Source organism: Clarias gariepinus, chromosome 6 (assembly GCF_024256425.1).
Source record: "Clarias gariepinus isolate MV-2021 ecotype Netherlands chromosome 6, CGAR_prim_01v2, whole genome shotgun sequence".
Classification (NCBI taxonomy): domain Eukaryota; kingdom Metazoa; phylum Chordata; class Actinopteri; order Siluriformes; family Clariidae; genus Clarias; species Clarias gariepinus.
The window spans coordinates 30027531-30042953 of record NC_071105.1 but is presented as its reverse complement, the minus strand read 5'-3'; the positions used below and the strand labels follow the sequence as shown (position 1 = coordinate 30042953).

The 15423-nt window shown below is 35.5% G+C and overlaps 1 protein-coding gene across 4 annotated transcripts in view; it reads right to left on the bottom strand.

Moving 5' to 3' along the window:
- gnas (GNAS complex locus) overlaps positions 1–15423 on the bottom strand; it is a 56148-nt gene continuing 40725 nt past the window's right edge. For 3 of the 4 annotated variants that reach the window (XM_053498198.1, XM_053498201.1, XM_053498200.1), the window contains 8 exons: positions 14649–14703; positions 14398–14471; positions 14123–14181; positions 10329–10427; positions 8644–8764; positions 8379–8509; positions 8190–8257; positions 1–3414 (listed from right to left, as the gene is read on the bottom strand). In XM_053498198.1, the coding sequence (XP_053354173.1) occupies positions 3268–3414; positions 8190–8257; positions 8379–8509; positions 8644–8764; positions 10329–10427; positions 14123–14181; positions 14398–14471; positions 14649–14703 (754 nt within the window). In that variant the 3' untranslated portion in view covers positions 1–3267. The remainder of the gene's footprint in view (positions 3415–8189; positions 8258–8378; positions 8510–8643; positions 8765–10328; positions 10428–14122; positions 14182–14397; positions 14472–14648; positions 14704–15423) is intronic. The other variant, XM_053498199.1, reaches the window with a different exon arrangement.

Here is a 15423-nt window from a genome sequence, read left to right as displayed (position 1 = left end):
TTGCTGCAGCAATTTAGGACAAGGAAACAATAGCAAGAGGGAAAGAATGACAAAGTCGAAATTTAAAATCTTGCAGAAAGTCAGTTTAACATCTTGCAGAAGACATAACCATCTCAGACTGGTCAGTAGTTTTCAATAGTTCTTTTTTTATACCCCAAAAATGTTGCTGTGCAAAAACTAAACAAAGTATAAAATGAGAAATAAATAAACACTGGTGTTACAAGGTGGACCAATAGAGTACCAAGAGGTTGGCCCCTGCTCTTGTAATGGGAACCAGAACAGAAAGTTGGGTTGGGGCATTGTTGTTTTCTTAAGCAGCTCTTGCCAGACAGAAGAGCATTTAAGCAAATCTCGGAACAAGTTCAATATATTTTCCTTTTTTTTTTTTTTTGTCTTTTCATAATATTTAGCAATATGATTTGGTTTGTCAGGAAAAAAAGAAAGTATTAACGCATCTGAATTTTGTTAAAGCTATAATAAGTTACACCCAATTTTAAACCTCCAAACTTGTAGTCTATTGGTGACATACACATAAAACACATACACTTTAAGGCCAAACGTATGTGGACGCCTAATCATTGTGTTCGGGTCTACTCACCTACTTCCATCATCAAAAATCTTCCTTGCATCACACACTACAGAGCACCAAACTGCGTCTTTAAGAAATATGGATCTGAAAAAAAAACTGTGCATCATAAAATGGTTTCTGCGGCAAAGAATCTATACACAAGCCTAAGATGACTGTGTGCAATGCCAAGCAGCAGCTCAAGTGGTGTAAAGCAGTGGAATGAAGTTCTGTGGAGTCATGATTTGCTGAGGTGAATCTCAGCGCCAATGCCCATATAAGTGTGATGCTTATTTGTCCACATACCTAATGCTATATAGTGTATGCATATACCCATTAGGTCAATAATATTTGACCATTGACAATTTTATTATTGTTTGAGCTGTCTAACATAATATACTAAATAAAAGGTAAAGTATAGTCAAAGTGCAGACTTTCAGCTTTCATTTAAGGGTATATAGATCAAAATCAGATGAGCATATCAATTGAATTACAGCACAACACATGTGCCCCTCTGGTCTTTCTGTCTGAGCTTTCACCATGGTTTACAACTTGGGGTTTAAATGGTTTAAATCCTCTTCACTATTTGCAGAAGTCCTTTTTGATTGTCTTGATTGTCTTTGTTCTTTATCGGCCTGTTAACTTTCTTGTCATTTACCACAGTTGGTTTCTGTGGTCTTTGTGGGGTGTTGGTGTTCCTTTCCCTGGCTCATGAGTATTTTTTCTCTTTTAAAATGCAGCAAATAGTTAATTTGGCCACAATTTATTTTAATTGTTTTTTGCTTTATATCATTGTGTTTTTATTTTTTTAGGTTACTTATGCCTTGCTCTTTGGATTTCATATTGAGAGTTAACAGCAACACATTTTAAATGCAGAAAGTAAAAAACAGGCCTTGAGACATCTAAAATAATGAGTGAAAAATGTACACCTGATAAATGAACTGAAACGGAACAACAATCATTTCTATAATACCTGTAACAATTACCAGACTTGAGTATAAATACTCTGAAAGCTGAAAGCCTACACTGAGAGTTCATATTCATTATTCAATTTCCAAATTTTATTTTAAAGTTTGGTTGATTCTTTATGAAGAAAGTGCATTAAAAGACAAAGTGACAGACAGCAACTCTCCACAGACCTTTCATAAGCAAAGTTCTCTGCTCGTGACCCAAGACCAATTTTGCCATTTTTTAAGCCAATTACAGTCCAGTTTGAAAGGAAATGAAGGAAATTTTACGATCAATTACAAAAATGGTCAATATTAATCCAGAGCCTGAAGAGACCAGAGTGTTTAGGTCAAATGTAGAACAGTGAGAGGGGAATGAAGGAGGTAGGGTGGAGCTGGACAGCGCAATGTAACATTACCTTCCTTATATCTTAGCTCATTTTACACATACAATCATGATCAAGGCACAGGGAGCTTCTACAATTACTTTTTTTCTTCAATAAAGTTGTACAAAATATTACATTTTACAGTCTGTACAATAATAATGATTCAGCAGAGAAATAAAGAGAAAGAGAAAAAAAGCAAAGCTAGATGGATTAAAAGGGAAGAGAGAGTAAAAATAGGAGCGACAAATTACTTGGATTTTGTACCCCGTTTCCATGTCATGACATTTTTTACTCTCAGTCCTTACATATTAGTGTACAATATGACTGAAGCAGGGAGCAGGAGGATTGGAAAGGAGAAGATACAAAGAGACAGACTGATAGAGTGGGTGGCACAGAATGTATACTTATGATATCTTGGAAAATGGAAGGTTAAAATTGCGAATAAAGGCAATATTTGCACAAATAGTGCATAACACTCAACAGATGAAAACCATGAAGAGCTGATGTGCTGTTACAGGAATACACAGATATATCTCTGTGTACACACACACATATATTTTTTTGCACTGTAATTGGCTGTTCTGCATTACACTATCCATTGTATGTTCTCACTACTTCTCTTTGTTGCATTTGGAGAAAAGAATGATGTGATGGGACTTGAGTTTAAGTCCTTTTCCACTCTGCGAGCACAGCAACCCAAGGTTGCAAAAACTCCATGAGTCTACCCCTTTTTTATCCTTTCAAGCAAACCATAGAGGTCCACATTCTTTCACCATGCCCTTGTATTAATCCATGATTTCCCGTCTCCATCTGTTAGTCCATTTTGAGGATTGAGGGGAGACAACTGAACCATTCAGGCAAGGAGTAAAGTTTCACAATTGTGGTGTGCATGTGTGCAGTAAGTACATCATTAGAAACACATGGTTAATGTTTAACATACATATGACATTTATGTGGAGCAGAATTGTACATGTGTCTGTGTGAATGCCAAAGAAATATTTTCCTCATCCTGAGCAGAGCCTCAACAAGTGTTTAGATATTCAGCAGTCCTTTTGAAACATTTTTCCTTTCTCTCTCAGCCTATATATGTACGTATTTACCCTCTTTCTCTTTTACCATTCGTGGTCATTGGCTATATTGTCGTTTTCTGGATTGCACAGTCAACCTTGTTTATATTCAATACAGTATTCTTCTTGCCCCTCAGCTATCTCAGGATGGAGAAAGCCTGTGTTGGTGTGTCTCTTATACTGTATGTTGCTGTGGGTCCTGGAAACTCATAAGTAGTAAGTTTCTTGTTTGCATTTTTGGGGCATGAGTAGGACAGGAAGCCTGTAGGTTTTAGACTCGATTCCAGCAGTGCCGTAAGCAATCACAAGAGCTCATATTGCCGCAGATGCATGCGCTGGATGATGTCACGGCAGTCATTGAACACCCGGCGGATGTTTTCTGTGTCCACAGCACAGGTGAAGTGTGGATAGCAGTAATGGCGACCGTCCCCACTTGCTGTACTGATCCTCTAATGGACAGATTCAGTTTAAGATTAGATATACACAGAGACAATTATCCATAATAAATGGCTACATAAAAAAGTAATTGTCAAAACATATCAATCAGGATCTCATTTATTCATTCATTTGATTGATTAACTAACTGATTGATGAATAAGCAATCAAACAACATTGACCAATGAAGAAGTTACTTAAACATTACCATAAAAAGTAGGCAGATTGGATGCAATGTGAAAATGGTCATCGCATCAGCTGTCATGTTATTTTAAGAAAGAAGGGCATGAATTTTCATTGAAAGATGAATTGTTATAACGTGTAGGGGTGAGTCAGCTTCAGTATACAAATGCAGTTCATAAAATTTCCAGCATATACAATACCTCTCTCTAAAGGTAGCCACAGTTATGCCAGAAATAGATTGATTTACTTCACAAAAGAAATTGCGAGTTCAGGTCAAACCATTAATTAAATGACATTGTGGAACACTGATAACATTGCCTGAATTTGTGCTTTAGCACAGCCACTATTTTTGCAGAAATAGCTGATTTTCTGAGTGCATACTGTATTACCCCCTCAACACTCTACAGGCATTTGTAAGAAATAAATGTCATGCTAAATGTTAATGTACTGTAAATATTAAAATAAATGTTAATTTAGAGCCTAAAATTTATATGGGGAAAATTTTAAAACACAAGAACAAAGTAAAGCTTTTCAGAGCAAACTACACTGTATGGCCAAAAACACACAACACATTCAGCCCCAACACTTACACTGAAATTTCTGTACTTTCATGGCATAATTAGGCATACAAGGAAATCTGGAACTAGTAATGACTAAACACTAAAATATATTTATGAGGTCATTATTTTGTGCAGAAATGCTTGGGTTGTTTAGACATGCTCTAGAGTTGACACCAAGATGAAATATATACCTAGGCTAAAGACATTTAATCTCAGTTTTTCACAACACATTTCATGTCACTATACATTTCCTTTGGCAAGTCAATAAGAGCTAGCAAAAAACTGTAAATGTTTATCAAAAATAAATAAATAAATAAAAAGACAATACCAACAACAATAACAATAATAATTATTATTACATTATATACAGTATATACATTCACCTAAAGGATTATTAGGAACACCTGTTAAATGTCTCATTAATGCAATTATCTAATCAACCAATAACATGGCAGTTGCTTCAATGCATTTAGGGGTGTGGTCCTGGTCAAGACAATCTCCTGAACTTCAAACTAAATGTCAGAATGGGAAAGAAAGGTGATTTAAGCAGTTTTGATCGTGGCATGGATGTTGGTGCCAGACGGGCCGGTCTGAGTATTTCACAATCTGCTCAGTTACTGGGATTTTCACGCACAACCATTTCTAGGGTTTACAAAGAATGGTGTGAAAAGGGAAAAACATCCAGTATGCGGCAGTCCTGTGGGCGAAAATGCCTGGTTGATGCTAGAGGTCAGAGGAGAATGGGCCGATTGATTCAAGCTGATAGAAGAGCAACTTTGACTAAAATAACCACTTGTTACAACTGAGGTATGCAGCAAAGCATTTGTGAAGCCACAACACGCACAACCTTGAGGCAAATGGGCTACAACAGCAGAAGACCCCACCAGGTATCACTCATCTCCACTACAAATAGAAAAAAAAGAGGCTACAAATTGCACGAGCTCACCAAAATTGGACAGTTGAAGACTGGAAAAATGTTGCCTGGTCTGATGAGTCTCGATTTCTGTTGAGACATTCAAATGGTAGAGTCAGAATTTGGCCTAAACAGAATGAGAACATGGATCCATCATGCCTTGTTACCACTGTGCAGGCTGCTGGTGGTGGTGTAATGGTGTGGGGGATGTTTTCTTGGCACACTTTAGGCCCCTTCTGGCACACTTTCTGACCATGTCCATCCCTTTATGACCACCATGTACCCATCCTCTGATGGCTACTTTCAGCAGGATAATGCACCATGTCACAAAGCTCGAATCATTTCAAATTGGTTTCTTGAACATGACAACGAGTTCACTGTACCTCAACCAGATCTCAACACAATAGAGCATCTTTGGGATGTGGTGGAATGAGAGCTTCGTGCCCTGGTTGTGCATCCCACAAATCTTCATCAACTGCAAGATGCTATCCTATCAATATAGGCCAACATTTCTAAAGAATGCTTTCAGCACCTTGTTAAATCAATGCCACGTAGAATTAAGGCAGTTCTGAAGGCGAAAGGGGATCAAACAACGTATTAGTATGGTGTTCCTAATAATCCTTTAGGTGAGTCTATATATATATATATATATATATATATACACATATAATTAGACCCTATAAAAACAACAAAAGAAACTAATGAAGCAGCTAAAGGCATGCGTTATCAAACTATGCACAAGGCTTGAAAAGCTGTTGTTTAACTAAGAAGCTGCCATTTTAATACCAGCATAAATAAAATTCCAGACTAAAATTTGCAGGTGATCATCCTTTTGGAAGAGTGGTATCTGGTCAGATAAAACTAAAAAAATTGTGTTTGCTTATAACGATCACGCTACTGTATTATGTTGTTGGTTTTTCGCCTGCTCCCAGCAAGGGGTCGCCACAGCGGAATATACTGTATGGAGGAAAAATGGTGAGGCTTTAAATCTTTAGTCATGTTAGTCAACATCTGTAATGCCTAGAGGTGGTAGCATCATACTGTTTAGATATAGGGCCTTGGGTACTTAAGAACAAAAATGAAATCATGTTAAATCAAGTTAAAACTTGGTCTTTCAGGAGCACAGAGGTCCTAGATACAGTATATTTCCAATGTATCAAAATATTGAGGTATTAAAAGAATAAAGAATTCAACTACAAAAAAAGACATGCCTGAGGAAAAAGGCCCAGAAGCCTGAGTGACCTAAACCAGCCAGTTCAGGAGGAACTGTGGACAGCCATCAAATGCATTGACGAAGCAAGGCAATGCCAAGAAATACTCTTAAAGTGTGTGAAAACTTGACAGTCAGATATAGTAAATAAAAGCTGATACTATATATATGTGTGTGTGTGTGTGTGTGTGTGTGTGTATACAGTGTGTTTATATATATATAAAAATGTAAACACACTTCAACATGAAAAATATGTGCCCTTTTCTAACATATAGCATCAATAGAAGTGCTACTACTGACATCTTTAGAGGAAACACAGTACTGCACATGATGCAGTACTACACACATAATTCAGTTCGAGTTTTAAAAAAGATGTGAATACCAAGCATGTGTGTGTTTTCTACTATTTTAAAATGACTTTATGAAAATAAAGTAGATACTTTATCCTCTTTAAAAACCTCTTTGTCACGGGTGATGGTCTGCTGCTGCACACAGAAATTTTATGGAGATGACACCTTTGGCAAGAGCAATGTGCAAAGATGAATGAAGTTTAATAAAGATATAGAAACCCGCATTGAAGACAAAATCTGTTGCTTGTGATGAAGATTATGTTGAGTATCTATGGATAGAGGAAGAGTTAGTCTACCAACATGTGCAGTTCAAACAACCTATGGTTCTGATCACTTTTGCACTGTTTGGTCCAGTCGTTATATATTAACATGAAGTGTGTTGTGTTGAAAAATTCTGAATTTCTTTAGCCTAAGTACAGCATAGCATTTGGCCTCAAATGCAACATTTATTTGTTAAAAATTATCCGTGGCATGTTACTGTACATACTGTAGATTATCCCTTATGGAGACACTCTCCAATCCGCGGAGAAGTAAATGATATAGGATATAAAATTTTACAGGATAGGTAACAAACTATGCCTTCAAAAACATAAAACCATATTCAGTGATGAAACTTGTGCTATCAAAATGTAAGATACGAAACCTGCATGTACACCTTGAAGGCTTACTTAATCTGCCTTGTTAAAATACCAGTTTATCTAGGGAACTGTTCTAGGCTGAAAGGGCTTGCAAATATACAATATATTAAAAAAATATATATATCTCTAAAATCAAATTCTCTATGATTAAAGGACATGGTATAATAATAATAATAATAATAATAATAATAATATTATACAAGAACAACAGGGTGCACACATTTGACAACATGTCAAATGTGCCTAGTGACAAATATAAAAACTACTTGGACAGTGATTAGCCACTTTCTCTAAAGGAAAGTTGCAATGTTGTCATGCCAACCCCTGTCAGTCAAGGTGAGACTGAGCTGCACATGCTCGCCGTGACCAATCACAAATCCCTGTTTGCTTAGGGAGCTTCTTTGTTTTTATTCACTGTATTTAATTAGACTCATCCTTTTTTTATGTGAATTAAAAATAAAATACTATAAATATATGTTTACAATAATAAATATAATTAATTACTTATTTAATTAGTTAATTATTATTTATTAATTATTATTATTTAATATCTAGTTATTTAATCCAATAAAAATAATAACAATGGAACAATAAATAATCTTCCACTTTACTACATATACAGTTTATTCTTTTGTAGTTTGAAAACTGGAGACTGAAAAACTGCTAAAAGCAACTGATTGTTTTAAGTGTACCAATATGGCACCAAACTCCATCCACTAGCTTCAGTCCCATATACTGTATATGCACACCATGATTTTTGGCTGCTACTAGTGTCTATGCAAATACTGTGTAATGATGCAACCAACATGCATATTTGTGTGTAACATCATTTACCAACATCTAGTAGGCTTTAGCTACAAAAATATTAGACAACAATGTGTGGGTGTATAGCAGTGTGTTCACACATAGCTGTATCAGCGCACTGATACACTCACCAGGAACTCATCCCGGATGAAATATTTTGCTCTTGTAACTCGTGGGTCCTCCCCCACTTCAGGTGTAGCTAGAAACAGAAAATGTTTAGCAGGAAATGCATTTGGGGTATTTATATTTAAGGTTACACAATATGCTAAAAAAATCCAGAAAGAATGAGAGACAGGTAGTAGAGTGTGGTTCTTACTGACCATCATCTGGTGTAGTGTAGCGTGAAAACTCTGGGAAATACTCTTCTATTTTTGATTTTCCCGCTAGAACCTTTTCAGCTAGTAGGTCTTGCTTATTTAGGAAAAGAATAACAGAAATGGTTCGAAGCCATCTAGAAATTGTAGAGAGGGGGATAGGGTGAAAGTATAAAAAGAAATAATAAATCAATGCAAAGTACATAAAATACAACCACATATAGAAACAGACTTCCTAAATTAAATTAATAGAAACCTTATTATGCCCTACCTATTGTTCCATATGTTCTTGAACAGGTTCAAAGCCTCCTGGAGACGGTTGGTTTGATTGTCTTCTCGGATGACCATATTGTAGCTACTGCTGGCCACCACAAATATAATGGCAGTCACATCTATAATCACAGATATAGAATCACACAGTAGTCCACAGTAATCAAGTTTGTTTTACATCTTTCACTCCACACAAAGACTTGACAGGTTTTGCTGTACAGTATTTGGAAAACAGTATAGTGGTGGTGTTCTTTCAGCTGCTCCCATTGAGCCCGGCAATGTCCGTTTGGAAAACAGTGTGTATATATTTAAAGAATTATTGAAAAAGTAAAAATGATTACACCCACGGTCATTTAAAAAAAAAAAATTATGGTTTTAAGCTGATTACATTCTAAGTACAGTGAAACCTCAGATTGTGAGTAACGGGGTTTGCGAGTGTTCTGCAAGACGAGCAAAGATTTTTAATAAATTTTTTTAATAAAGATTTTTTTTTAAATCTTTATTTACGAGTACCGAGTATCATGTAGCACACATCTGCTTCTTGTTTTGACGCCAAGAGTCACATGATCAGAACTAAGCCAATGGTTTTTCTCTCTCTTGCGCTGCGGAATTCTGGGTAATCGTCTCCCCTGCTGGGTCTTAGAGCGTCTCTTACTGGTGTAATTAACATCCGTGCACTGTTTACTATAACACTGTGACCATATGTGTGTGTAAAACATTTTATTTTGTGTCTGTATGCGTGTGTGTACAGCGCGCATGTAAAGCAAAAGCAAGTCTCATTAGAGAGGTTAAAGATCCATTTTCTCTCTTTGTATCAGCCTGCTATTTGTGTCTGTGTGCGCGCGTCATTGGACACCGTGACACACACACACACGCACACACAGACCCCTCCTACTTTAGCCTTTCACATTCTTTCTCTCTGCTCTACAAAGAAACACTGCTGTCGCGATTCTTTTCAAAGGTAAAAACCAGGTTAATTTGTTTTCTTTTTACCTTACAGCAGTGACTCCATTAGTGTGATGCTCAACTGAGTGTCATTAGAGAGATTTCTTGTTTATTTCTCCGATAAAATAGTTGTTGTTTCCGTTATGTGCACGTGTGTGTGTGAAAAGAGTGAAGGTAGGGTAACTTGGTTAGATGAGAAGGGGGAGGGAGTACACAGCGCCTGCAAGCACAAACTGAAACACTTATCTGTCTGGATCTATTTTTACTTTATATTTTGTGTTAATTATTTTTATGTATTTATTTTTGGGGGCTGTGGAACGAATAATTTGGAATAATGTTTTGAAATACGAGCCCGCTTCCAGAGTGAATTATGCTCGCAATCCAAGGTTCCACTGTAAAAAAAAAAAAAAGTGTCACATGCTTCCTCCTAAACACACTTTTATTTAGGACTAAATAAAGAAATCCATAGTATCCATAATAGTTACTGTATGATATCATGGTATTTATAGTTGGAGTCAGAAGTTTACATATACTTATCCTGAACATGAATGTCTTGGCAATATTAAGCTGGCGATGATTTTTCACTAGTCTTTTTCTGAGGCAGAATGATTGTGCAACATACAAAAAAAATAAAGACGTTCCAATTACACGTTCCAGAGCTTAAAGGAGACATTTTTAGAGCACAGGCATCAATTTCGGATGGTAGACTTTCAGGCCATGGTAATGTAAAACTTACTTAACTATAAAGAGTGACACTGGTGTTCCAGCAACTGCCAGTTCCTGCCAAGCATATGTCTGGGTCCTGGGTTGTTCCTGGCCATCTGACCAATCTCCTCTCAGCTGAGGATGACAGTTTTTATCTTCTTTCAAACTTTGGCAAAGTGTCTACACCTCGCAATGAATCGTAATTACTGCACATTGAATCAGCAGTTAATTAGACTTGCATGCAAAAGACATTCCTGACTTGCTTTCATAATTTTCTCCAATCAGCACGAAACTCTTTAGACTTTCCCACTGTATAGGTACACTACCGTTCAAAAGTTTTAGAACACTTTCTTACTTCATGATGGTTCCTGATTTTTATTTCTTTCTACATTGTAAAGGAATGCTAAAGGCATCCAAAAATGCATTAATCTCCTTTGAACAGTTGATATTGAGATGTGTCTCCCATTTATGCTCTGTAAAGACTTTATAATGCCTCTAATCTGAGGTGCTGTTAATTGGTCATTTTTCAGGCTGATGACTCTAAATGAACTTCTCGTCTGCGGCAGAGGTAGGTTTTGGTCTCGCCCTCCTGGGATGGTCTTTATGAGAGCCAGTTTCATTATGGTCCTTGACGAATTTTGCAAATGCACTATTGCAAGAACTATTACAGAAAGGCTGACCTCTGTATCTTAAAATAACAACTAACTGTTGTTTTTCTTGTTGTTACGTAATTACCTAATTCCATATGTGTTATTTTATAGTTTTGAAATCCCCAGTATTGTTGAAGAACGTAGAAAAAAAAATCACTAAACAAAAAAAAAGAAATTTGCAAGTGTTCTAAAACTTTTGAACGGTAGTGTACGTGTTCAATCCAAGGACTGCTGTCAATTAAACTCTTTATATGTTGGCACAGAGATCACTAACTAAGATGTTGAGAGTCTTTGGTTTGGCAAATTAAAAGCCAATTTGGATTTTCAGCTCTTACTTTACTTCCACTTATGATGTGTGTTTACATTCATTTCCCCCAGAAAACGACCTATTTTGTCATGAATTATGCCATGTGTATGATGAGTATATGTAAACTTCTGACTAGAACTTTATAAACGGATAAGAAACTCGATATATGCCAGTGATCTGGATAATGCATTTTACAGTATGTTTACCTTTACCTAAATATAGTATTTTAACATTTAGACAAATAGCATCTAAATAAAACAACAGAAATGAAAAAGCAAAATGTATGTTTAAGACTACAAAAGCATTTTAAAAAATAATATCTTTTTTTTGTAATTGAATTTAAAATGCAAAACCCTCATACAGATTAATTAAAAATCAAGTAAAATATTTTAAGTCTTTTTTGTTTTAATTTCAATGTTTTTGTTTTAATTTAATTATTACTTACAGATCATGACAGTCATAAATCCATTATCGCAAAATATTAGAATTTTCCTAAGATCAATCAAAGAGGATTTTAAAGAAATGTACAACTAAAACTAAAAGTTTGTTTATTTATGCATTTAATACTTTGTCAGGGCTCATTTAGCATTAATTACTGTTTCAATGCAGAATAGGATAGAGGAAATCAGCCTGTGGCACTGCTAAGGCTATGTTGCTTTGATAGCAGCTTTCTGCCCATCTGTATTCTTGGGTATTTCTCATCTTCGTCTTGACAATGGTCATCAAGTCAGCAGTGGTAGTTTTACTGGAAAAGGAAGTGGTAAGTCATTTTGGAAAAGGAAATCAGCATGTATATAAAGCTTGATAGCAGATGGAAGTGTGAAGTGCTTTAAAATCTCCTGGTAGATGACTTCCTTTACTTTGGACTTGATAAAACACAGTGGAGCAACACCATCAGGTGAAATGACAATTGAATTATCATCAATTGTGGAAATTGATGCCACACTGAACTTAGATTCTGTGGCTCTCCACTCTTCCTCCAGAATTTACATTGACAGATAATACTTTGGTCCACAGAGCAATGGTCCAGCTCTTTTTTTAATAAATTTAAATTCAAATTTTATTTGTCACATACACAGTCATACATGTTAGATGCTTGTGACATTGGCTCTGGTTCAGAAGTGGGAATGAAAACAGTTGTAGCCCCATTCGTAAAGACATCTCTGTATGGTGGCACTTAACACGCTGACTCTAGCCTCAGTCCTGTCCATGTGAAGCTCTACCAAGTTAAATAAGCTTTGCTTGACAATCTTTGTAAGGCTGTGGTCATCCATGTTGATTGTGCACTGTTTCCTACCACACTTTTCCCTTCCAGTTAACTTTCTATAAACATATTACAATATAGCACCCTATCATTAGCCAGACCTTTTAGCAATGACCTTCTGTGGATTAACCAACTTGTGGAGAGTGTCGATTATCATCTTCTAGACGACTGTAGGAGTCAGGAGGCTTCCCCATGACTGTGGTTGCATAAATCATCAAAAAAGGCTTAAAATATTTCACCTGACATGTAATAAATCTATGATATACAAATTAAGCTACAAAAAAATACCACTTCCACAATAATCTATTTTTTGAGATAACACTTAGAAATTGAAATTTTATTTATTTTTATGTTGGCCCCATTTAGTGTTTGTGCACAATTAAAGACTGGCTGAGATTATTAATTACTGAAAGATGTGGTGCACACAGTTTTGTTTTGAAGAAGGAGGAAATTCTTTGATAGAGCGATGTGTGGCTCATCAGTTGCTTTCATTTGCCCAGTGCAATTTAAATTCAAGGGTTTTACCCACAGGCACATTTCAGTATGAAAATTGGAGAGTGGTCAGACATTTACTAATTATGAGGTAAATAATGATATCTTGCATATCTTCACCCTGCTCAAGAATTTACATGCATGAAAATTACTTCTACAAAGGCAGCAAATGAGAAGACTACACTCATTACAGTACTTCCTGTTAAATGAACCCCCTGAACTTTAGATATACAGTCCTCTATTAACGTATTGCAACAGCAAGGCCAATTCTTTTGCTATACACAAAATAACTAAGTCATATTATTACAGAAACTGTCATATTATTTTTGTCAAGTTATTAAAGTACTGAAATATGTTTTGACAGGGGTTACTTTTGCCCAAATATACCCTTTTAGATTTTATTGTTTAAACAGTTAATAGCTCTACTCTTCACAGTTTTAGCTGTCTACGCTTGAAAATCTGATAAATTATTTATAGGAGAAAAAAGCCATTTTGTAGCTGAGAAAAAAAGAAAAACTTGTTCAAGCATTTTGCATAACCAGTACAACATGTTGGAATGTCATGTAAAGTAAAAAAAAAAAAACTAAATAAACAGGCTTTGAACAGGTCTGTAAAGAAAAACAACAGCAAATGATGTCAAACATTGTAAGGTCTGTAAAAACTATATATATATATATATATATATATATATATATATATATATATATATATATATATATATATATTATGACAGCACTACACTGTAGAACGATATTCTGTAGAACACCCATTCTCAAGCTTAACAAGGCTGTGTCCCAATTTGCAATGTAAAAATTTTGGTTTAGTTAACTCTGACTGACACAAAAGACTAAGACTATCACATTGTTTAATTCCTAAGGCTTTGTGTCATTAGTTGTAGTTATTATTTACATTTAAAAAATGAATCAGAAATATTTCAGATAATTATATACCCAAGTACAAAAATTAACATTAAAAACATTAAAAAATTACATTATTTATTTGTCACAAATGTCCTCTTGTAACTCACCTGTATTACACTTACCCACACTGAAATACTGACATTTACAGTGAGCTATAAATTATACTAAAATACAGTAAAAGCGGTTAAACCACTTACCATTAAAACACTGGATCCATTTCCTTCTTTCATCTCTTTGACCGCCAACATCAAACATGCTGAAAAGAAAAAGGGGAGTTGATAAAATATGTGGATCAACCAAGCTATTACTCGAGGTAAAACTTGGTTTGTCCCTGCTAAATAGGATAAGTAACATGAATAAATTAAACTTGTTGTTGTGCCAGCTGAATTTAGCCAGTTACCATGGTAGATACTGTCTTATATATCTGCTTAACAGCTACAGAGAATAGTGATTTTTTTATTCTTGCACTTACTGAAAATTAACTTTGTCCACTTGAAACCTTGTTTCAAAGATCCCTGATGTCAGCACTCTGCATCTTAACAAGTCCTAAAATGAAAAAAGAAAAAAAATCCAAGAAAAATTACTCAACGAATTTTTCTTTTGGCCTGTTTAAAAGCTTATATCCAGGAAATTATTAAAGTAATTACAAAAGTATCATTAAAATGATAATCACCCCAGTAAAGATGATGATAATTATAATAATAACAATAATTGGCATTTTACCTGATCAGTAGGTGTATAGTCACTTTGCTTTATAGTGTCAATCTTATCTAGGAAGCTGAAAGAAAGGGACAAAAGTTGTTCATTAATAATCGAAATAAGAAATTAATTTGTCTGTAAAATTAATATATTCTTATATTCTTATTTTAAAATAGAGTTTAATATTTAAGTCCAAAATTGTATGGTCAGAAAAGATTTGATACGATAAAAGTATTTGGACACTATGCAATATTATTGTTTTTCTTTTCCCATTGCTGCTATAACAGCTTCCACTCTTATGGTATAGATTTCCACTAGATTATTAAACATGGCTGGGAGCATTTATGCCCATTCAGCCACAAGAGTGCAAGAGATTGGTCATAAATGTTGAAGTGACAAGTCCTGGTGCACACCCGTCTCTCCAACTAATCAAAGTTGCAATGAGATCAGGTTCTGTGCAGGCCATTTAAGTTCGTCCACTCCAACAAACCATGTGTTGTAAAAAGACTTTAGTTTGTGTACAGGAGTACTGTCATGCTGAAACCCAACTGGGCTATATTGGACATTTCTATATAGTGCATCTTGGATCATCTGATCTCTATCATCTAAGTATACCACAATTCAGACATTACATAAAAACCAGAGTAACTGCTGTGTCAGAGATAGCCAACAGGTGGCGCATGTCTGTGCTAGAGATCTAAGCATGCGGTCTTCTGAGTCATAGTGATCACAGTGTGTTCAGTCAGATGCCACTTTAGTCAATGGTTCTGCCCTAGTGGCAGGAAACAGTGACATAGAG